Source organism: Loxodonta africana, chromosome 6 (assembly GCF_030014295.1).
Source record: "Loxodonta africana isolate mLoxAfr1 chromosome 6, mLoxAfr1.hap2, whole genome shotgun sequence".
NCBI lineage: Eukaryota > Metazoa > Chordata > Mammalia > Proboscidea > Elephantidae > Loxodonta > Loxodonta africana.
The window spans coordinates 7,654,672-7,678,327 of record NC_087347.1 but is presented as its reverse complement, the minus strand read 5'-3'; the positions used below and the strand labels follow the sequence as shown (position 1 = coordinate 7,678,327).

The 23,656-nt window shown below is 51.1% G+C and overlaps 1 protein-coding gene across 2 annotated transcripts in view; it reads left to right on the top strand.

Moving 5' to 3' along the window:
* SH3BP4 (SH3 domain binding protein 4) overlaps nt 1-22,804 on the top strand; it is a 122,743-nt gene extending 99,939 nt beyond the window's left edge. For both annotated transcript variants that reach the window (XM_064286510.1, XM_003417902.4), the window contains exons 3-5: nt 531-2,890; nt 16,920-17,108; nt 19,219-22,804. In XM_064286510.1, coding sequence (XP_064142580.1) covers nt 531-2,890; nt 16,920-17,108; nt 19,219-19,443 — 2,774 coding nt within the window. In that variant the 3' untranslated portion in view covers nt 19,444-22,804. The remainder of the gene's footprint in view (nt 1-530; nt 2,891-16,919; nt 17,109-19,218) is intronic.
* The last annotated feature ends 852 nt before the right edge of the window (nt 22,805-23,656 follow it).

The following is a 23,656-nucleotide window of genomic DNA, read 5'->3' as shown; positions in this document are numbered from 1 at the left end:
TGCTGTGCATGGCCCAGAGATTTCCCCGTGGCCTTTCCTGCCCGACTTAGGCTGTCCAGTTGGAAAGTATCAAGGGTAGTGAAATAACAGGGCTGTCCTGAGCTCGCTGGCCAGATAAGGTACATTACCGAGTGTCACTTTGGTTTCTTTCTGTTTGGAAAAGAGCTGAGTATTTGCCAGAGTTGGGGTCCCTGGGTGGTGCAAACGGTTAACATGCTCAGCTGCTAACTGAAAGGGTGGAGATTCAAGTCCACCCAGAGGCACCTCAGATGAAAGGCCTGGCGATCTACTTCCAGAAACTCAGCCATTGACCACCCTATGGAGCACAGCTCTGTTCTGACACACATGGGCTGCCATGGGTCAGAATCGACTTGATGGCAACTGGTGGTTTATTAGCCTGGGTATTGTCCACAGGTCTGTGACATTTGTTTCTTAGATCACTTCTCCCTGAAGTGATCTTTATTCATGAACACATTAGGGAGCCCCAACTGGACTTGCTCTTATTGTCTGTCTCTTTGTGTTTTGCACAGTGCCTTCCCCCGGTGCCTTGCTCGCGGACAATCCCACACCTTTTGGAAATGCAAAGGAAGTGATCGCAATCAAGGACTATTGCCCGACTAACTTCACCACCCTGAAGTTCTCCAAGGGCGACCATCTCTATGTCCTGGACACATCAGGCGGTGAGTGGTGGTACGCCCACAACACCACAGAGATGGGGTACATCCCTGCCTCCTATGTGCAGCCCTTAAACTACCGAAACTCAACCCTGAGTGACAGCGGGATGATCGACAATCTTCCAGACAGCCCAGATGAAGTCGCCAAGGAGTTGGATTTGCTTGGAGGATGGACAGATGACAAGAATGGGCCGAGCAAAGGTTACAGTAATAACCCTTTCTGGAATGGGGTCAAGACAAATCCATTTCTGAATGGGAACATGCCAGCGATGCCCAGCTTAGATGACCTAAACCCCAGAAGTACTGTGGATTTGCTACTTTTCGATACAGCCCCACCCTCTGTCACCGAATCCAGCTCCGTCACCACTAACAGCACTGGCAACGTCTTTGACGAGCTGCTGTCCACAGGTGGACTCAGCACGGAGCAGCCGGTCAAGCGGGACAACCCGTTCTTTAGAAGCAAACGTTCCTACAGCCTGTCAGAGCTCTCTGTCCTCCAGGCCAAGTCCGATGCCCCCGAGTCCTCCAGTTTCTTCACTGGGCTGAAATCCCCTGCTCCCGAGCAGTTCCAGAGCCGGGAGGATTTTCGGACTGCCTGGCTGAACCACCGGAAGCTGGCCCGGTCTTGCCACGACTTGGACTTGCTTGGCCAGAGCCCTGGTTGGGGCCAGACCCAAGCGGTGGAAACAAACATCGTGTGCAAGCTGGATAGTTCCGGGGGAGCCGTGCAGCTCCCCGACACCAGCATCACCATCCACGTGCCCGAAGGTCACGTGGCTCCTGGGGATACTCAGCAGATCTCCATGAAGGCACTGCTGGACCCTCCGTTGGAGCTCAACAGTGACAAGTCCAGCAGCATCAGCCCCGTGTTGGAGGTGAAGCTGAGCAACCTGGAAGTGAGAACCTTCCTCGTCTTGGAGATGAAAGTGTCCGCCGAGGTGAAAAACGACATTTTTAGCAAAAGCTCGGTGAGCCTCCAGTGCCTGAGGAGCGACTCAAAGGAGGGTCCCTATGTCCCCATCCTGCTCACCTACAACTACGGGGATACGGTCCAGGTCCACCTGGAGAACCTGGAGCCCTGTATGTACCTGGCCATCGTTGCCCACAGCCCCAACGTTCTCTACCCATCCACCGTGTGGGACTTCATCAATAAGAAAGTCACGGTGGGTCTCTACGGTCCCAAACACATCCACCCATCTTTCAAAACGGTGGTGACCCTTTTTGGGCATGACTGTGCCCCAAAGACTCTCCTGGTCAGTGAGGTCACCCACCAGACCCCTAGCCCTGCCCCGGTGGCATTGCAGCTATGGGGTAAGCACCAGTTCGTTTTGCCCCGGCCCCAGGATCTCAAGATTTGTATGTTTTCCAACATGACCAATTATGAGGTCAAGGCCAGTGAACAAGCTAAGGTGGTGAGAGGGTTCCAGATGAAGCTGGGCAAGGTGAGCCGCCTCATATTCCCCATTACCTCCCACAGCCCCAACGAGCTCTCCGACTTCACCTTGAGGGTCCAGGTGAAGGATGACCAGGATGCCATCTTGACCCAGTTCTGCGTCCAGACTCCGCAGCCCCCACCCAAAAGTGCCGTCAAGCCATCCGGGCAGAGGCGGTTCCTCAAGAAGAACGAAGTTGGGAAAATAATCTTGTCCCCATTTGCTGCCACTGCCAAGTACCCAACCTTTCAGGACCGTCCGGTGTCCAGCCTCAAGTTCGGCAAGTTGCTCAAGACAGTGGTGAGGCAGAGCAAGAACCACTACCTCCTGGAGTACAAGAAGGGCGACGTGATTGCTCTGCTGAGCGAGGAGAAGGTCCGGCTCAAGGGGCAGCTGTGGACCAAGGAGTGGTACATCGGCTACTACCAGGGCAAGGTCGGGCTGGTGCACACCAAGAACGTGCTCGTGGTCGGCAAGGTCAAGCCGAGCTTCTTCTCTGGGCCAGAACTGAGCACTTCAGTGCTGCTGGAGCAGATTCTGAGACCCTGCAAGTTCCTCACCTACATCTATGCCTCCGTGAGGACCCTGCTGATGGAGAACATCAGCAGCTGGCGGGCCTTCGCAGACGCCTTGGGCTACGTGAACCTGCCGCTCACCTTTTTCTGCCGCGCAGAGTTGGATAGTGAGTCCGAGCGAGTGGCTTCTGTCCTGGGCAAGTTGAAGGAGGACTGTAACAACATGGAGAACAAAGACAGAAAGTCCTTTCAGAAGGAGCTGATGATGGTAAGTGGTGGCTGATGTCAGCGTTTGCAAGGGATGGGGGTAGGCTCCGCTGGGCTGCTTTTCACCAGGTTGTGGGTGAATGAATCATCGGTAACCATGTCTGAGCAGAGCTTCAGGGCATCTATGAACTTGCCAGAGCTCTGTGCACCAAGTTTTAGGTATACACATGGAGGGAGCTTACATGTGATCCTTAAGTGAAAAACCAGTCGCCATCAAGCCCACTCCAACTCTTGGCCACCCCATGTGTGTCAGAGTAGAACTGCGCTCCATAGGGTTTTAGTGGCTGTGTCCTTTCAGAAGCAGATCGCCGGGCCTGTCTTTCAGGACACCTCAGGGTGGGTTTGAACTGCCAGCCTTTCTGTTATCAGTCAAGTGCTTAACCGTTTTCACCACCCAGTGACTCCTTGTGAGGCTTACAGACAGACAGACATACCTGTTGCTATTGAGTCGATTCTGACATAGACCCCGTAGGGCAGGGTAGAACTGCCCCACAGGGTTTCCAAGACTGTAGTCTCTATGGAAGCCGACTGCCACATCCTTCTCCCTTCAAAGCAGATGGTGGGTTTGAACTGCGGACCTTTTGGTTAGCAGCAGAACACTTAACCACTGCACCACCAGGGCTCTTGTGATGCATACAAACCAAACTCAACCCGTTGGCATCGATTCCAACTCCTAGTGACCCCATAGAACAGAGTAGAACTGCCCCAGTAGGCTTTCCAAGGAGCAGCTGGTGGATTCAAACTGCTGACCTTTTGGTTAGCAGCTGAGCGCTTAACCACTGCACCACCAGGGCTCTTGTGATCGTTGTCATTGTTGTTGTTGTTAGGCGCCATCAAGTCGGTTCCAACTGATAGCGACCCTATGCACAACAGAACGAAGCACTGCCAAGACCTGCGCCATCCTTAAAACTGTTGTTATGCTTGAGCTCATTGTTGCTGCCACTGTGTCAAGCCACCTCTTTGAGGGTCGTCCTCTTTTCTGCTGACCCTGTACTTTGCCAAGCATGATGTCCTCCAGGGACTGATCCCTCCTGACAACATGTCCAAAGTATGTGAGACACAGTCTCGCCATCCTTCCTTCTAAGGAACATTCTGGTCGTACTTCTTCTAAGACAGATTTGTTCATTCTTTTGGAAGTCCATGGTCGTTAGAGGGCCCCCAAAAATCAAGGGCCTCTGTGGAGAGGGTCATTCAGTGTCCTTTCCTTGCTGAATTTGGGGGTCCCTCAAAGGTTGGTGAGTGAACCCCTGAGTGCCCAATGGGGAAGGGGGTCATGGCAGGGGCCTGTGTTCCAACCACCTGTGTTTGTGTTTCTGGGGAGAAGATGCATAGTTTCTTCAGATTCCTAATGGGGCCTACACTCAGTGTAAGAACGCTGTTGTCTGGATGTGAGTTTTCTTTCCTTGTCTTACTTGAGACTTTTAGCACCTCCCTATGTTGGCTTTTCTTCCCCCTCTTGTTTGAGTTGGGGGTGAGGGCAGCCTTTGTTCTGCCAGCACGACTGAGTTGTAACCTTCAGAAGTAAAAGGAGGAAGTAGGTGTCCCACCAGGAGGTACACCCTGGCCCACGGCCAGCATCCTGTCAAGGAGCCAACTGGCCAGCGTCATCCCACCCAGGAGCCAGCTGGTGAGCGTTTGCTGAGCCTGTTGTAAATTCCGGGCCTGCTCAGGCTCTGCCCAGGCCCCTGTCCACAGGCAGCCTCCTTCTAGTTTCTGATAGTTACCCTGGAGAAGCCAGTAAAGTCTTTCTCTTGACGTCCCTGGATGTATCCCTCCCTGTAGACATGCTCCGTCGACTTCCTTCTGTGACAAGCAGATTCCACTCCGTCCCCCATCCTCCTGTCAGCCCCCCATCCTCCCGTCAGCCCCCATCCTATCAGCCCACCACCCTCCTGTCAGTCCCCCATCCTACCAGCCCACCATCTCCTGGCAGTCCCCCATCCTACCAGCCCCCCACCCTCCTGTCAACCCCCAGTCCTGTCAGCCCCCATCCTATCAGCCCCCCATCCTACCAGCCCCCATCCTCCTTTCAGTCCCCATCTTCCTGTCAGCCCCCCATCCTCCTGTCAGCCCCCCATCCTCCTGTCAGCCCCCATCCTCCTATCAGCCCCCCATCCTACCAGCCCCCATCCTCCTTTCAGCCCCCCATCTTCCTGTCAGCCCCCATCCTATCAGCCCCCCGTCCTGTCAGCCCCCCATCCTCCTGTCAGTCCCCATCCTCCTGTCAGCCCCTCATCCTCCTGTCAGTCCCCATCCTCTTGTCAGCCCCCCATCCTGTCAGCCCCCATCCTCCTGTCAGCCCCATCCTATCAGCCCCCCGTCCTGTCAGCCCCCCATCCTCCTGTCAGCCCCCCATCCTCCTGATTCAGATATGTCACTGCTTTCAGTTCCCGTGGGAAAACAGCCGTGACTCTGTCGTGTACTTTTCGTCCTTGTACCCCCAGCCCTGGACAGCCTTTCCATTTCCTTCCACCAGCCACCTGCCATTCCTTCACGTGCATATTGGGTGTAAGTCCGTCTTGGGATGGATGAGCCACCTTGTCTGTCTGAGGGTCTGAAGATGCTTGGGTTGACACAGGGATGCAGCTAGATGTCCCCCACCCCCAGCCAGGTGGACAGAGGGACAAATGCCCAGCAGCTGGGCCCACTCACAGGGTGCTGGCATTGGGTCTAGGGGAACAGGGCTTGCCCGAAGGTTTCCTTCTGTGATGGAAACAGATTCCTCGGTGCGTGGCGGTCACACAGTGAGAGAAAGCACCAGAGCAGAGCAGAGTCAGAACTGAGGTTGCCTGGGGGTGGACATGGCGGTTAGGTGGGCAGCCCACAGGCCCTGGGGCCTTGGTGAGAGCAGTTTCTGTGGGAGGAGGCCAGGTTGCTGCAGCTGGGAGGAAGGGAACAATGGAGGTGGCACAGCCTCCCCGTCCTGCCTGTGGTTCACTCAGCAATGACTCCTGTCCCCCTGGACAGAGCTCCACACTGTGGGGGCTGTGATCCCCTGGAGAGCCCTCAACCGGGACTGTCCCCCAACAGGAGTTCCAGGCTTTCCTGAAACGTCTGTCAAAACGTCTGTCGTTACAGCTGGACATGTTCACCTTGAGTGGACAGAGGGGAAATGTGGAACAATGGAGTGACCCCCTGCCACCTGTGGAGAGGCAGCGACTGAGGAGGGGCTTTCAGAGCCCTTCCTTCTCTTTTCTTTTTCTTTCCAGACAACTTAAGTCATCCAGCTCTTTTTACTCAACTTGAGTGTTCCCTGTGAACCAATTTTTCAGTAGGCTTTCTTGGTTAGTTTTGTGTGAGGAGGGGGTGTCATGTGCGTGCGTGTGTGTGTGTGTGTGTGTGTGAGTGAGTGAGTGAGAGAGAAATAGTTCCTCCCCTCTGCCCCCTAGCTCCTCTCCTCTGACACCCAGGACTCCCCAGAGGAGGAAATGAAACTTGACTTTGGCAGGAAGGTTGCCCAGGGCAAGGTTAGATCTCTTGGTAATAGAGTGAAACTGGTTTTGCAGCTGTCTCCTCCTCTTTCTCTGTAGACGCTGTGGGGCTGTGGGCGGGGGAATTTGGGCGAATGGCCAGACATCCACAAACCACAAGCAGATTTATCCCAGGGCACCTGAGGAGTTGGGGAAGCCAGGTGTTAAATCTCAGAGGACTCACAGGTCACTTGACGTCCTCAAGGACTGATGCCACCATCCCCGGCCCCTTCACAGCCAGACCAGGTCTCCCGCACCCCCCCTACCCCCCATTGATAAGATTGCATTCTGTGGAGTTCAAGTGCTGGCTTGCTTTGGAAATGGTGTTTAAATGCCGCTGAACAAACTGCTTGGGGATCTCCATGCCAGAGGTGGGACTTGTGGGCTGGAGGCATTAGATGAATACCAAAAAACCAAACCCCTTGCTGTGGAGTCGATTCCAACTCATGGCGACCCTGTAGGACAGTGTAGAACTGCCCCCATAGAGTTTCCAAGGAGTGCATGGTGGATACCAACTACTGACCTTTTGGTTAGCAGCCATAGCACTTAACCACTATGCCACCAGGGTTTCCATTAGATGAATGGGCTGCAAAAAGATCGGCAGTTCAAACCCACCCATCAGTGCTATGGAAGAAGGGCCTGGCAATCTGCCTCCATAAAGATTACAGCCAAGAAAACCCTAGGAAGCAGTTCTATTCTGTAACACATGGGGTTGCCATGAGTTGGAATGAGCTCAACGGCAACGGGTTTGAGTTTCTGTTCGTTTGTATTCTTTTTTTTTTTGTTTGGTTTTCATTGTCGAAGGCAGAGCAGGGACAGCTGAGTAGGAGGTTCATGGCAGCAGCTTCTAACAGAACAAGGAGAAAAAGCTGGGAGTGGGTGTGCTTACTCGATCCCCACTCAGCTTGTCCTGGGTGCCACCTGTGTGCTTGGGGATGGTGCTCGGGGCCGAGCTTTCAGGGAACGGGGTCCAGGACATGACAGGGTGATAGTGGCCCCAAAGAGAAGGGCCCCACTGTGCATGGGAGGGCAAGGAAAGATAAACAGGTGGTGGGGAAGGAGTGGAAGGGAATGGATGTTCGAAGGATGAGTGGGAGCCCACCCAGTGGAGAAGGACGGTCAGATCGGAGGGCATAGCACAACAGGGCCTGGGGCAAGGAGGAGCATGGAATGGGGAAAACTGTCCCAGGTGTGGGGTGGCCGGGGCTCTAGGGTGACTGTGGGGCCGTGGTAGTATAGGTCAATGCTACGAAGCCAACTGGGCCGGGTAGTACTTGCGCTTTGCTCTGTACGCCTTGGTAAGGGTCAGAGCCTTTTGTTGTTGTTAGTTGCTATCGAATTGGCTTCGACTCATGGAGACCTTATGTACAAAGGGCCCTGCACCATCTTCACGGTTGTTGGTATGTTTGAGTCCGTTGTTGGAGCCATTGTGTCAGTCCATCTCATGGAGGGTTTCCCTCATTTTTGTTGATCCTCTGCTTTACCAAACATGATGTCCTTTTCTAGTGGTTGGTCCTTTCTGATGATGCATCCAAAATGAATGAGCCCAACTCTTGGGCCATATTCTGTGATCCACAGGGTTTTCATTGGCTGATTTTCAGAAGTGGATTGCCAGGCCTTTCTTCATAGTCTGTTATAGTCTGGAAGCTCCACTGAAGCCTGTCCACCATGGGTGACCCTGCTGGTACGTGAAATACCTGTGGCATAGCTTCCAGCATCCCAGCAACACGGAAGCCAGCACGGTAGACAGACTGGCAGGCAGGGGGTGGCATTTCAGGGGACGGGATGAGGAGTCAGGTGTGATTGGAGCAGGTCGGCTGCTGGGTCCGATCGTGTTTGTCGCTGCACCATGCTGCCTCCCACGTCCCTGAGCTCTCAGTCACGGGCCAGTACAGCCCCCTTGAGTGCCCTCGCTGCAGGGTAGCGGGCGGCCCTCGGGGAAGGCCTGGCATTCATACTGATTCCTGGCAGTGGGTTTTTTAGTGGTATTCTTGCTCAAGCAATACTGGGCAGCTCCTTTCCAGCAGAGGTGGGAGGTGAGAGACTGGCCAGTGGAAGGCTGCCCAGCTGGGATCACGCCCCGACAAGCCAGTGTACCGGTTCTCTAGGACATTCACCCTCCATCTGATTGCACACTGTGAGCGCAACACCACGGGCGGGGGGGACGCACACTGTCTACAGCCTTCGTCTCTGGCTCACAGCGTGCTGTGCCCTCCATACCCGGAGGCAGGCAGGGGGTGGTGGTGGCTGGGCCTGCGGTGGGGCCTCACCGTGGCCTCCACGAAGGGCCCCTGGTTTGTTTTCACACATGTCCACCTCGGTACCCACCTTCAGTGCCGGATCACTGGGCTTTGCACAGCTGCCTTGGCCCATCCCGGGGTTGTTCTGGAATGAAAACCGTCCTGGTTGATTTTCCTGTTTGTAAGAGCAGCATACACTTCTTTGGGAATGGGTGTTTTACAGAAGAGCCGAAGCAGAAAATGGAAGCTCCCCTCCTCGAGCCCCATCTCCCAGAGGGCTCTCTGTTCACGGTTTGGAGTGTGTCCTTCCAGCCTGTCTCCATGTGTTTCCAAATTTGTTGCTATTGTTCAATTAAATCGGATTTTGCCATCAGGACTGTGGCGTAGTCTATCTTTCCACGTACGTGACCTCTAGGCACACATCACCCTGGCGTGGAAAGGCAGGTCTAGTTCTCGGGGCCTGTTGGAAGCCCCTGGATTGTTTCCTGGTTTTCACCATTACAGGCCTTGCTGCTACGAGCCACGTCCTCACGCCTGTATGTTTGCCTGCTGCTCCGTATTTTTCCATGACACTATTCTGTGCAGCTGTATGCCCCCTCCAGAGACCTGAAAAGCCACCAGTTGGGTACATGGTAGCAAGTGCCCCTTGGGGAGAGCAGGGCCTCAGAATGATCAGAAATATACAAAGTTCCAGAAGCGGCATCAAGTGACAGGACTGAGTCTTTGCTGATGGCAAAAGGGCTAAGTGCTTGGCTGCTAACCCAAAGAAATGTCAGTGGTTTGAACTCACCCAACAGCTCCGAGCAAGAAAGACCTGACAGTGTGCACCTGTAAAGATTACCAAACCAATCCTGTTGCCCTCAAGTCGATTGAGACTCATAGCGACCCTAGAGGACAGAGTAGAACTGCCCTACAGGGTTTCCAAGGACGTCAATCTTTACTGAAACAGACTGCCACATCTTTTTCCCGAGGAGCCACTGGTGGGTTCGAACCACCAAACCTTTTGGTTAGCAGCCAAGTGCTTAACCACTGGCCACCAGGGCCAGGTCCTTAAAGATTACAGCCTAGAAAACCCCATGGGGCAGTTTTACTCTGTCCTACAGGATTGCCGTGAGTCATAATTGACAGACAGCAATAACATATGCCCTGCTCCCTTTGGTAAGCCATGGTTTTTGATGTCAGGGATTTTTGTTTTGTCTTATGAAGAGAGCAAGCTGCAAAGCATGTTCTTTGTTTTTAGGGCATTTAAGTCCTTTAATGGGTGGTCCCTGTATGGCGAAAACAGTTAAGCGCTCAACTACTAGCTGAAAACTAGGTGGTTTGAATCTACCCAGAGGTGCCTTGGGAGAAAGGCCTGGCAACCTGCTTCCAAAAAGTCACAGCCTTGAAAACACTGTGGAGCAGTTCTGCTCTGCACACACAGGGTCGCCATGAGTCAGAACAACAGCAAGGCCCTTAATTCGCCTAATATACTTTCTGGGTTTTAGAAAGGATTTCCTGCGTGTGTTTAAAAGCTGCAGGTGAAAAATTAATGTTGTGTCTTTGTTCTGTGAACTTTGGAAACCCATAGTGAAGAAAAGAAGGCTTAGGCTTGAGCCGTAGGCCGCTGTGTGGTTCTGAACGGCAGCAGCCCGTGAGAACACACATGAGTGGCTTTGGGGTCAGAGGAGGGAGGAGAGGGCAGCAGGCAGAGCCCCGAGGAACCCAGCGTTTTAAGAACTGAGAGTGCTGGTTCAGTTAGCAGCATGCTTTCCATGCAAGAGAGTTGTCCCAAGGCTCAGGATATTGTCATGAACAAGACACAGGAGCTCAGGTCTCATGGTGGGGTGTGAAGGGGAGTCGGCCGGAGAGGGAGGAGGAGCGGAGATGTGGCTGCCGACAGCCCTTGGTGCTTAAAAGCCAAGGGCAGAGCTTTCAGAAGGGCCGAGGCCAGCCGTCACAGCTGCTGCTGCAGCCACCAGGAGATGAGCCGTTGGATTTGGCGACCGTTTGTGATGGCTGTAGCAAGAGCAGGCGGTCAAGATGTGAGAAGTAGGGAAACGGTTGGGTGCACTGTCAGCCCTTTGGAGAAGTTTTTTTATGAGAAAGAAAAGGGAAAGAGTTACCCAAGAGAGGGTGGTTGATTTTAGAGGTGGGGAATGAATGAAGAAACAGGAGATACTCGAGAGCTAATGGAAATAAGGAATATAGCCAGAGAACTGGGGTGCAGTTGTGGGCCAGTGGTAGAATCCTTACCTTTTATGCGGGAGACCTGGGTTCGATTCCCAGCCAATGTACCTCATACGCAGCCGCCACCTGTCAGTGGAGGTTTGCGTGTTGCTAGAATGCTGAACAGATTTTAGCAGAGCTTCCAGCTAAGATGGACTAGGAAGAAAGACCTGGTGACCTGCTTCCAAAAATCAGCCAGTGAAGACCCTGTGAGTCACCACGGTCCGGTCAGATCGTGGGGATGGCGCAGGACCAGCAGCGTTTGGTTCCCTTGCGAGTGGTGTCGCCGTGAGTCAGCCGGACTCGACAGCAGCTAAAAACAGCAAGAGAACAGGGAGTTGGGGGCTGGAGAGGATGGTGTGGCGGGGTTGGCTGTGGATGGGGGAAAAGCCACCCTTTGCCTGAGGAGGCAGTAACTAAGGTCGCTGCGTTTCCACAGGTTTGGGTGGGGGGCGGGGAGGGGAGGGGTTCCTGGCAGGTGGGCCCTGTTGCTGCTGTTGGTGCGAAGTGGAGAAGACAAGCTGGGTTCACTCACTGCGGTGGTTGTGAGCCCAGAGCCTTTTCTTTTAGTGTTTGCACATGTTAGGAACTGAAGCATGGGTGGACGGAACATACTACAAAAACGGAAATTATACTTCATTGTATTTTCCTAAGACTGTGTCTTAAAACAGGGGTTAGCAAACTCTGGCCCAGGGGCCACCTGTTTTGTAAATGAGGTTTTGTTGGAATAGGGCCATACCCTTGCCTGCCTGGTACAAACAGTTAAGCGCTCAACTACTAGCCTAAAGGTTGGTGGTTAGAACCCAGAGGCACCTCGGAAGACAGACCTGGCCATCTGCTTTAGAAAGGTCACAGGGTAAAAACCCTGTGGAGCAGATCTACTCTGACACACGAGGTCTCCGTGAGCCGGAATCAACTCAACAGTGACAGAGACTGCCTGGTCCAAAAAACCAAAAGTACTGTCTGCCCCTTTACCAAAAAAAAAAAGTTTGGCCACTCCTGACTTAAAACATGGTTCACGCGTGTTAGAGAAATTCCAGCTGGATCAGTACTGTGCGATATTTCGTTGGCTGCTGGCTAGTACAGCTGTGTGTGCCCGTGTGTGCGTAAAACTCAGGGAGAAGCTGTAGGGGAAAATGTCCCCAGAGCTGGAGCTTCCCCCAGGAATTTTTCTATTAAAGTTGGTCTGCCAGTGCCGATGACTCTGACTCATGGCGACAACACGGCTGTCAGGGTAGCGCTGTGCTCTGCAGGGTTTCTAATGGCTGATTTTTTGGAAGTACATCGCCGGGCCTTTCTTCTGAGGTGCCGTGATGGACTCGAATCTCCTCCAACCTTTCAGTTAGCAGCTGAGGGCATTAACCATTGTGCCAGCAGCGCTCTTTACCAAAACATGATAGGTACCCCAATTTTTTCCTTTATGAAAGTATATAAATCTCTCAATGATTTGGGCAGCTTTGTAAAAAACGGAAACTAATGCTGGCCTCAGTAAAAGAAGCCAAAGTGGACCCGAAGTGAGTAAGTGAAACCCGCCTTTTCTCCTGGTGTCAGGAGCGCCAACCTCTTCACGAGTCCACCCTCCATGGAAGGAGGGTTGCCTGCTCCTGGGCAGGGTCCAGGCCGTCTCCCTTCCACAATGGGGGACCCAGGAGAGCAGTTTGCGTTTCTGGGGACCTTTGTGTCCAAGCTCAGCACCCCTCGGGAGAGAGCAGATTTAATGACACATGTCAGGAGTGGGTTGGATCAGGAGCAGGTCTTGTTCTGTTACCTGGAAACCAAGGCCGCCTTCAGAGCCAAGAGACAGGATGGGCAGACATGCATGTTTGTTTTGTGTGCGGTGGGGAGCGTTCACGGGATGGAACGTTGAGGAACATGTTACCAAACCCTGGGTCAGCTGCATCCCTTCCCAGGGCAGCAAACCTGCTGGAGGAGAACCCTCCTGCCTCAGTCTGTCAGGGGCTGTAAAACAAGCCAAAGAAGCTAAAATCTGAAATTCTCCCAGTTCATCACACCCTCCCGCCCCGGCACACAAGCATATATACCTGCCCACTTTTTTTCTCTAGTAGACATTTAACTTTTTATATACATATATATAATATTTTATTATGTTTTTTAATGAAAGTTTTACACAGCCAGTTAGGTTCCCGTTTAACAATTTCCATACAGCTTGTTCACTGGCATTGGTTACATTTTTCACAGTGTGTCAACATTCCCATTACTTCCGTTCTGGTGGTTCCATTAATCTTTTTCCCTGCCACTCCCCTTAATTTATAGTTTTTGCTTTAGGGTAAGTGTGGACACTTGGATCTCATAGATGTTTTTCTTTAAAGGAGCACAGTCCTCACGGGTGATGTTTATTTTATGAGCCAATCGGTTATTTAGCTGAAAGGTGACCTCCAGGGGTAGTTTCAGCTTAAAATTGTAAGGCTATCTCAGGGCGTAGTCTCGGGGGGTCCTCTAGTCTCAACCAGTTCAGTAAGCCTGGGCTTTTGAAAAATTGGAGCGTTGTTATACAATTAGACATTTGTTTTTTAGAAACAATCTCATTCGAGTATGTAGAAATTCAGATGGAAGCAGACCATTTTCTGGAACGTGTAAGTAGGTGAAATGAAACACAGTCAAGACCCATGTTGTATTTGGTCGAATTCCAGGTGGACAGGGTGTTCCCAGGATTGGGGAGGCCCCTGGGCTGCGTGCCAAAAGACCCTCATCCTGAGCTGTGGGTGTCCCCAAGGTGCCTGGCGTCGGTGGGCGTCTTTTCTACTTCTCTGTGAAGCAGGCACAGTGGGTGGGACTCGGGGCCAGGCAGCCTGCCAGCAAATCCTGGCTCTGATGCTTAGCAGATGTGGGAGCCCCTCGCTTACCTGTGCCCACCTCACCCTGTAACCAGCTTTGTAGAGGTGCTCTGAGGAGGAAATGAAGCCTGCCCCTGACCAGTGAATGTTGCTGTTGTTGTTGTTAGTTACTGCCAAGTTATCTCTGACTCACGGCAACCCCGTGGACGACAGAACAAAGCTCTGCCCAGTCCTGTGCCATCCTCGTCGGTATGCTTGAGCCCACTGTTGCAGCCGTTGTGTGTTCTGAGTGCCTTCCAACCTAGAGAGTGCGTCTTCCAGCACTGTATCAGACAATATACTGTTACGACCCACAGGGTTTTCATGGGCTGATTTTTGGACGTAGATCACCAGGCCTTTCTTCCTACTCTCTCTCTTCCTCTGGAAGCTCCACTGAAACCTGTCCACTGTGGGTGATCCTGCTGGTAGCTGAAATACTGGTGACATAGCTCCCAGCATCACGGCAACAGGAAGCCACCATAGTAGGACACACTGACAGACTGACCGACGGGGGAGAGAGGGGTGGCTTAGTTAAGAATAAAGAAAGAAAAAAATATATATATTTTTTTCTTTTTTTACCAAACCCGCTGCCATCGAGTCGATTCCAACTCATAGTAACCCTAAAGGACAGAGTAGAACTGACCTATAGGGTTTCCAAGGAGTACCTGGTGGATTTGAACTGCCGACCTTTTAGTTAGCAGCCATAGCTCTTAACCATTACTCCATCAGGGTTTCCAATAGCTTATAAAAAACAGAAACAGGCCCAGTGATCTTCAAACTCCCTTCTGGCGAACTACATTGATAACCACCTGCCACCCTCTCAAATCCATGATCGCATCCCCAGATTAATCCATGATGAATGTTTAAAATTGTGGAGATTGAGGTGCTAAGGCGACCGGCTAAAGGTTTTAGAGTCGCCCACCAGGCTCATGCATTTGGCGGGTGACAAACAAATCACCATTCCTCTGTATCTCTGGGTGTATTGTTCATGACCCTCACAACCTTCCCCTGTCCCCCAGAAATAAACACAGCGCGTGCGTTAGAGTACCCAATCCAGAATAGCCGTGCTCTCTTTAAATTAAGAGACCAGCAGATTGCAGGCTTGGACTAATTCAAGGTCAGCCTTCACAAACCAGTCGGCAGAGAGCGCTCACATGAGCTGTGCATTTTGCGGAATTTGGCTTTTTTTTGTTTTGTTCTTAAACATTCTTTCTCTTTGGGGTTCTGACATGTGATCAGGTAGATGCTATGCAGAGGGACAGAAAGAATGCCAGTCCCGGTGACTTTTTTTCCCCTACTCTTAGACACTTTCTTTGGAGTCTCTGGGTGGTGCAGATGGTTAGTGTGTTCGTCTGCTGACAGAAAGGTTGGAGGTTCAAATCCACCCAGAGGCACTTCAGAGGAAAGGCATGGCCATCTCCTTCTGAAAAAAAAGACCCCAGCCACTGAAAACCCTGTGGAGCACAATTCTACCCTAACACCGGGGGTCGCTGTGAGTTGGAACCGACTCAGCGACAACTGGGTTTTGTGGTGGTTGTTTTTTCTTTTAGTATCTCTTTGATCTCACCCTGGGACGTGACTCTCAGACCCGTTTTCCCAGGAAGCCGCGTCTTTTCCCATCGCAGGGGTATAATCAGCATGTGCCGGGCTGCAGAGGGCTTTGGGAGTGAGGCTCCCGTGGCTGAGGTCATCCTGATCCCTTAGACGCCACCCATTCCCAGCCCCACCGTTAACCACGTTTGGCCTCGTTTATAATTATGGATAGCTCCAGACCCACTTCCCTGACACCCAGCAGCAGCAGTCATGTCATTTGGTACAAGCTGTTTGCCTCCCACAGCCTGCAGGCCAGCTCGCCTGCGTGCCAGCCAACTGGATTTCTCCTTTCAGCCAGAAATATTGGTTTGACCCTATTCTGGGGTCAAGCAGAACTCATGGGCTATTGAGCCCTGTGTCCGATGCCTGTCGAATCTAGCCCCTCTTTCTGGGTGGGAAATGGAGTCTCAAGGTGGCCCCACATCGTTGGGACCAGGACTCTCATTGCCTCCGGAGCCCCTCCGTGGTCAGAGGAACCGCAGTGCTGCTAACGAGGGCACAGTAGGAAGTTCTTGCAGCTTTGGTGAGGGAGCAGTCCTGCTGAGGGCTGAGTATTTTCTGTTACTTCACAGGCTGGGAAGAGCCAGCACCTAGGGACTGTCTGGTCTGATCAGCATGGTTCTCCACGTGACCCACGACTCGGCCTTCACCTTCTTCCTGTGATCTTTCTCCTCCTCCCTGAATGGTCCCTCCGCACAACACCCTGCCTCTGTCTCCAAACCCACAGCCTCCCAGGTCCCAGCCTAAGGCCCAGGTCCCATGTGAGCCTGGCAGTCACAGCTGTTCTGCCAACTGGCCGGTGTCTTTGGCATCGCGAAGTCAACATGCCCAGCCTGTCCTCACGTCCTCCCCTCGAGTCTCGTGCCGTGTTGCCTGTCTTGGCAAAGGGCAGCGCCCTCTCTCCAGGTGCCCCAGTGAGAGTGGGGGTGGGGTGGACCATGTAACCCCCATTCTCCCTGCAGATCGTCCCTTCTTTTCTCCCGGGAGTCATGGCAGCGATCAGGTTCAGGGGATACTCACAGGTCCTACAATGGGAGCAGGATGGACCGTGTAATCCCCATTCTCCCTGCAGATCGTCCCTTCTTTTCTCCCGGGAGTCACAGCAGTGATCGGGTTCAGGGGATACTCACAGGTCCTACAGCGGGACCGTGTGATCCCCATTCTCCCTGCGGATTGTCCTTTCTCTTCCCCCAGGAGTCACAGCAGTGATCGGGTTCAGGGGATACAGGTCCTATAATGGGAGCGGGATGGACCATGTAATCCCCATTCTCCCTGCGGATTGTCCCTTCTTTTCCCCCTGGGAGTCACGACAGTGATCGGGTTCAGGGGATACTCACAGGTCCTACAATGAGAGCGGGATGGACCGTGTAATCCCCATTCTCCCTGCGGATTGTCCCTTCTTTTCCCCCTGGGAGTCACGACAGTGATCGGGTTCAGGGGATACTCACAGGTCCTACAATGGGAGCGGGATGGACCGTGTAATCCCCATTCCCCCTGCGGATTGTCCCTTCTCTTCCCCTGGAAGTCACAGCAGTGCTGGCGTTCAGGGGGCACTCACAGGTCCCACAGTTCTCATGCCCAAGGGAGGGTCTGTCACCTGTTCTGCACCATATGTGCGCTCAAATCCAGGTGAACCCAGAGGGCTGCCTGCCCTTCCGCCTCACTCTCTACTTCTTCCCCCACAGGCCTTACTGAAGATGGACTGCCAGGGGCTGGTGGTCAGACTCATCCAGGACTTCGTGCTCCTGACCACGGCCGTCGAGGTGGCACAGCGCTGGCGGGAGCTGGCTGAAAAGCTCGCCAAGGTCTCTAAGCAGCAGATGGATGCATACGAGTCCCCCCACCGGGACAGGAACGGCGTGGTGGACAGTGAGGTGAGCAGGGGAGGAAGCGGGCCTCCACTGCCTTCGGGTGTTACCTAACCTCTCCATCCCTCAGTTTCCTCAAATGGTACACCAAACCAAGCCAAGCCCATTGCTGTGAATTTCTGGCTCCTGGTGACCCTATAGGACAGGGTAGAACTGCCCCATAGGGTTTCCAAGGCTGCGATCTTTACAGGAGCAGACTACCACATCTTTCTCCCTTGGAGCGGCTGGTGGATTCGAACCACTGACCTTTTGGTTAGCAGCTGAGCACCGCCAGGGCTCCCAACTGATACAACGCAGTCATAAAAATACCTACTTGGTAACGTTATTATGAAGGAGCTCTGATGGTGCAGTAGCTATGTGTTTGACTGGTAATCCAAAGGTCAGTGGTTTGAACCCACCAGCGGCTCCGTGGGAGAAGGATGTTATCATGAAGATAAAATGAGTCAGAACATGTAAGCCTGTGCCTGGCACACAGTAAGTCTTAGTAAGTGTGAGCAGAATCTCATCATTCTTGGGACTGTGTGTTGTGAGCCTGGCTTTGAAGACGGCAGGTCCATAGGCCATGAAATGGAAAACGGGATAGTGTCTGTGTAACTGCCTGTCCCTTTCTGCTTTCTGATCTTAAATTACCTTCAGTAACATCGATTAATGCATCAATAGAGCCCATTGTCATCAGTTCTGCTCCGGGCCTCTCCCCAGGAGCTGTGTTGGATAAATACCTGGTATGTTTTTTTTTATGTTATATAATGTTGGCAAAAGCCGCTGCGGTTGGGGTCTTGCTCAGTGATTCTTTGTATTCTAATTTGTGGAGGTCACCTTAGTAAGCTTCCTGAAAGATGGTTCAGGCTTGCCAGAACTAGGGAACAGGAAGTTCCAAGGCTGCATAAAGGGTGTTCTTTTACTTACTTATTTTTAAATAGTATTTTATTGTGTTTTTGGTGAAAGTTTACACTGCAAATTAGGTTCCCATTTAGCAATGACTACACAGATTGTTCAGTGACATTGGTTGCATTTTTCACAGTGTGTCATCATTCTTATATTTCTGTTCTGGCTGTTCTGTTTCCATTCATCTAGTTTCCCTGCCCCCTGTACCTTCTCATCTTTGCTTTAGGGTAAATGTTGACCTGACCGCTTGGTCTCTTATAGAAGTTTTTAAAAGGAGCACAGTACTCACAGGTGATATTGTTCATTTTATGAACCAGTCTGTTATTTAGCTGAAAGATGACCTCCAGGAGTAGTTTCAGTTTAAAATTTAAAGGGTATCTCAGGGTGATAGTCTCAGGGGCTCCTTTAGTCTCAACTGGTCCAGTAAGTCTAGTTTTTTTAAGAATTTGAGTTGTGCTCCACATTTTTCTCCCAGTCTATCAGGATCCATCTATTGTGGCCTTGATCAGAACAGCTGTTAGTCGTAGCCAGGCACCATCTAGTTCTTCTGGTCTCATGGTAGATGAGGCTTGTGTAGACTGTTAGTCCTGTAGACTAGTTTCTTCTCCATGTCTTTGGTTTCCTTCTTTCTCCTTTGCTCCAGATGTGAAGAGACCAATAGTTGTATCTTAGACGGCCACTCTCAAGCATATAAGATCCCAGATGCTACTCACCAAACTAGGATGTAGAACATAAACTTTATGAACTCTTTTATGGCAACTGACCCAGTTGTCCCATGAGACTATGGTCCTACTCCTTCAAACCCAGAAAACCAATCCCACGAGGTGTTTGGTTATCTACAAAGTATCAGTGACTGCACCCCCTATGTGGTTTATTATACATATGTAACCACACACGTATTTTTTGGTTGGTGTTGGAGGCAGTTCTTTATTAATCCAGGAAATTGCTAAATGATTGGCCCAGACAGAAAATGCTACAGGGATTGTCAGGAAAAAGAAATGCTTTCTGTTCACTCAGGCAGCATTTGCGAAGTGCCTGCTCTCACACAAAACATTCTTCTTCCCTCTGAAACAGTGTCAGCCCTAGTCAGAGATGGTTCCACCTGTTTCTTCTGTGTGTCTGTTTCAAACTTTAGAGAGTGGCATGTGTAGCAGCCAAAGGAGCTAAAGGGACCAGTCTTTCACCATCCCTAATTCCCCCTCTCCTTCTTTCTGTTTTGCATGACATCTAGGCCATGTGGAAACCCGCATACGATTTCCTACTCACCTGGAGCCACCAGATTGGAGACAGCTACCGCGATGTCATCCAGGAGCTGCACATCGGCCTGGACAAGATGAAAAACCCCATCACCAAACGCTGGAAACACCTCACAGGGACCCTGATCCTGGTGAACTCTCTGGATATTCTGAGAGCAGCTGCCTTCAGCCCTGCAGACCACGATGACTTTGTGATATGAGCGGGTTCCCTCTCAGTCTTTCTGCACTGGGTGCCCATGTGGTCACCATGAAGCTAGGGAGGGAGGCAAAGCCACCTGCACAGACCGATGTCAGGGTACTGCAGGCTGGACTGACACCCAGGACTGAGCACTCGCCATGCTCAGCCCTTCTCCTCCACCCAAGGAGGCTAAGGGGATTTTCTACTGCAGGTTGTTGCCAATCAAATAGCTTTCTATTTGTTAAGCATAAGTTTAAATTTCAAATCACTTTTTTAAGGTATGGGGGGGAGACACATGAAAAAGGTTGTCTAATTTTTTAATGGACCATAAAGGTAAAAAAAAAAAAACACTTAATGTGGGCAGATGCTGTTGAGGTTTTTATGTTGTATAAAGACCTTTTTAAATTATGTTACAGATGTAAATATGTATTTAAGGTCATTGGGGCATTTCTGATTCCCAGCCACACTTTGCATTTCAGCAGCTAGCACGGGAAGGCAGTTGTTCACGTGTTGGACCTTCTCCAGTTCGTACTCGTGAAAGGGTCCATCAAATAGAAAAAGCGGCTTTCAGTAAATTAGTATTGCTCATGCCTGTCTTTCTGAGAACGCCCAAGGCCCAGCTCCCCTCTTATTTTAATTCTCTTTCATACCTTTTACTCATATGGTAGTAAATGATAATCCACAGCACAAGTGAATCTTTTGTGAGCTTTAGTGGGCAGAGTTAGCTCCAACATTAGTGATTAGGTGCCATCAAGATGTTCCTGCCAATAGGTTAGAAAGCACCTCAGAGTTGTTGACATTTTTACGGGGGGAGGGGTGGCGTTTCCACTTGGATCCGTGGCCCCAGTCCAGGTGTGATTGGTCATTGGAAGAACAATGCCATTTCATTTGCGAGCAAGGTAGATGACCCCGAGTCAGAGCCTGATGGCCACCTACCCTTCTTACACCTCTCTTAAACACTGGTTGGCCTCAGACTTGATGCCACATAACTTACAATGGAGGTGCTTGCTGCCAATTGCCAAACCCCACTTGTTTCATCTGAAATTTAACTGTTTTCCTTTCCTGGTATACCCATGTCTCCTTGGAAATACGTACTATAAGGGAAAACCATCTTCTGCACAATAGAAAGATGATCGAGCAGGATGAACATTTTCTTAAAATCAAATTGTTCCCCATGTAAAGTTAGGGATTTAGTGTTGTTTTAATAACTATCACCTCTAGGGTTGTAGATCAGCTTGGGTACGTGTGGGCATGCTGACGCTAAATTCCCTGCATTGACACTAAATCCCCTGTAATTGGAAACAGCAGGCTGGATGGGTGAAATATCTTGCAAATCTGTAGTGAGGTGATTCCCAGGGACGTGCAGGGACTCAGCTGTGTTTGTCTGCAGCGACGCTGGGCCACTGGAGACCCCTGAATCTCATTCTCCAAATCTGCTTTCTTGAAACGTGTTGTCACTTAGCTTATAATGAGTTCGCATAATCAGTGCATAATCTCTTATTGGGCTGAGCACTGTTTCATATCTACTGATTCAGAAACTGAAGACCAGCAGACTGACCAAAAAATTAGATATTTTATTCCACAAAGACTAGGACACATACAATTCCCCAGTCATCAGATGGAATAACCTTAAATTCTGCTTCTCGTCTCTCCACTGTCATTCGCACCAGAGATCATCTCTCACCTTCTCCCCAAAGAAGAAACAAAACCAGTTGCACCTTAAACCATGAATATTTTTCCTCAGGGGCTTTAAAATAGTTTCCTATGCAACACGTCTTGTAGCACAAATTCTAACAAAAGTTGCAGTAAATTTTATTTGGATATTTTAACTTGTTAAGTGTGTGTGTGTGTTTCTGTACCCAACCAAACTTTAAATAAAGCAAAAATAAAGCCTAGTATAAGTATCTGTGCATAGAGCAATGATCCCTCCCCTAAACAACACCTCTAGATGACAGCATGACCATCCATTTAACCAGCTGCTGTCAACCCCGACTGGTGGTGCCTCCGTGTGTATCAGAGTAGCACTGATCTCCATAGGGTTTTCAGAAGGAGATCGCCAGGCCTTTCTTCCAAGGCACCTCTGGGTGGACTCAAACCTCCAACCTTTCATTTATCAGCCAAGTACATTAACTGCACCACCCAGGGGCTCCAGCAACCCATTTAGCAGGTGTTTTGGATTGAATTGTGTCCCCCAAAAATATGTGTTATAAATCCTGACCTCTATGCTTATGGTTTCCCCCCCACGGTCTGTGGCTTTACTCCCATTTGGGAATGAGTTGTCTTTCTTACATTAACGAGACAGGGTTAGTGTAGGGTGTGTCTTGAGTCAGTCTCTTCGAGATGTAAAAGAAATTAGACAAGCACTTTGCCTAAAGAAGCAGAGATGGGGGAAGAGTGATGCCAAGCCGTGTGAAGACTGCCCAGGAGCTGAAGCTCAGAAGAGACGTGGACCTTCCTCCAGAGCTGACAGAGAAAGAAAACCTTCCCCTAGAGCTGGCACCCTGGATTCAGACTTCTAGCCTCCTAAACCGAGAGAATAAATTTGTTCATTAAAGCCATCCACTTGTATTTCTTACAGCAGCACTAGATAACTAAGACAACAGGTGTCTGTTTTCTTGCTTATAATTTAATTGCTGTTGAAACATGGGAGTTCAGCCAGCACTGACCAAGTGGGAATCGTGCTGCCCGCAGCGTCCAAAGGGAAGCAACTTGATGCCTGGCCTTTTTCTGTGTTCCCCTGGAACTGGAAATCCCAGTTCTACAACACAAAGTTTAGGGACTGAGGTATTTCCGAGTTCTGCTGATAGTGTTCCATCAAGGGGGTGGGGATGGGTGGGATCCAGTAAGAGAGACCAGCCTGCCTGGAGGTGGAGGACTGGGGCCCATGGAAGGCCTCCTGAGGCAGTGACTTTGATCCAGGCCAGAAGGCTGAATAGGAACCAGCTGGACCAAAGACCTACCAGACCTGGGGACAGTGTGTCGGAAGTACTGAGACAGTGTGTGGGACACGAGGCTGAACACGCCAACGTGGCTAGCTAGAGTTTGTGGAGTGAGCAAGGGCCTTCTGTGAGTGCCCCTCTGCCTTCCGCCAGCGCCCCTCTACTCTCCATGAGTGCCTCTCTACCCTCAGTGTGTATGTTATTTCTAGCCTGGTCAGCTAGGGGCAGGGGTGCCTCAATGGTAGGCTATTCACCTTCCATGTCGGAGACCTAGGTTCAATTCCGGCCAAGGCACCTCATACACAACCACCACGCATCTGGACTAGGAAAAAAGACCTGGTGATCTGCTTCCAAAAATCCAAAAGTGACCCCCAACCAATCATGAGGATGATACAGGGGCACCAGGCAGCGTTTCAGTCCGTTGTGCATGGGGTCGCCGTGAGCTGGGGGCCAACTTGATGGCAGCTAACAACAGCTCGGCCAGCTAAGAGTCATCGCCACTCTGCAGTTGAAGAAAGGGTTCAGTGAGGCCTGCTTGCTTGCCTACGTGACACGGCTAATAGCAGAGGCAGGGACCTTAACCCAGTGTTGCGACCTCACCTATCTCAGGTACCAACGTACCACCTGCTCAATCTAGTGAAAAAGCACAAGGGGTAGAGGGAGATCAATTTTGAAAGGAGAAAATTGGAACCACTTGTGACTAAATGCTTTGTTCATCAAAATCCATTTTCTTCCTGATCACGTAACTATGTGGTATTTCCCAGCCTCCTTTGCAATGGGATGTGGCCATGTAACTCAGTCCTGGCTGGTGGCAAGTGGGTGCAAGTGATACAGGCCACCATCCAGCCTGGCCCACAGGAACCTTCCGGGCAAACCCTCATTCTTCCAATTGAACAGAAACAGCTCCAGGGACCTAGAGAAGAGTCAGACGGAAGGAGCCCAGGCCCTGAATGACACCCTGGCCAGAAACTTTTATCCTTAGGCCACTGAGAATGGGTTTTATTTGTTACGGCAGCTGGTGTTTCCCTTATCTCAGGTACAGTATAGCCAGATTATTCTTTCAGTGAAAAAGCTGGTGCAGGAGGGTTGGTTGTTGTAGGGTGCCATCGAGTTGATTCTGACTCGTAGCAACCCTACACGACAAAGTAGGACTGCCCCGTAGGGTTTCCAAGGCTGTAATCCTTTCAGGAGCAGACTGCCAGGTCTTTCTCCGATGGAGCTGGTGGGTGGGTTCAAACCACTAACCTTTTGGTTAGCAGCGGAGCACTGTACCACCAGGGCTTGTTGGGTATTGGC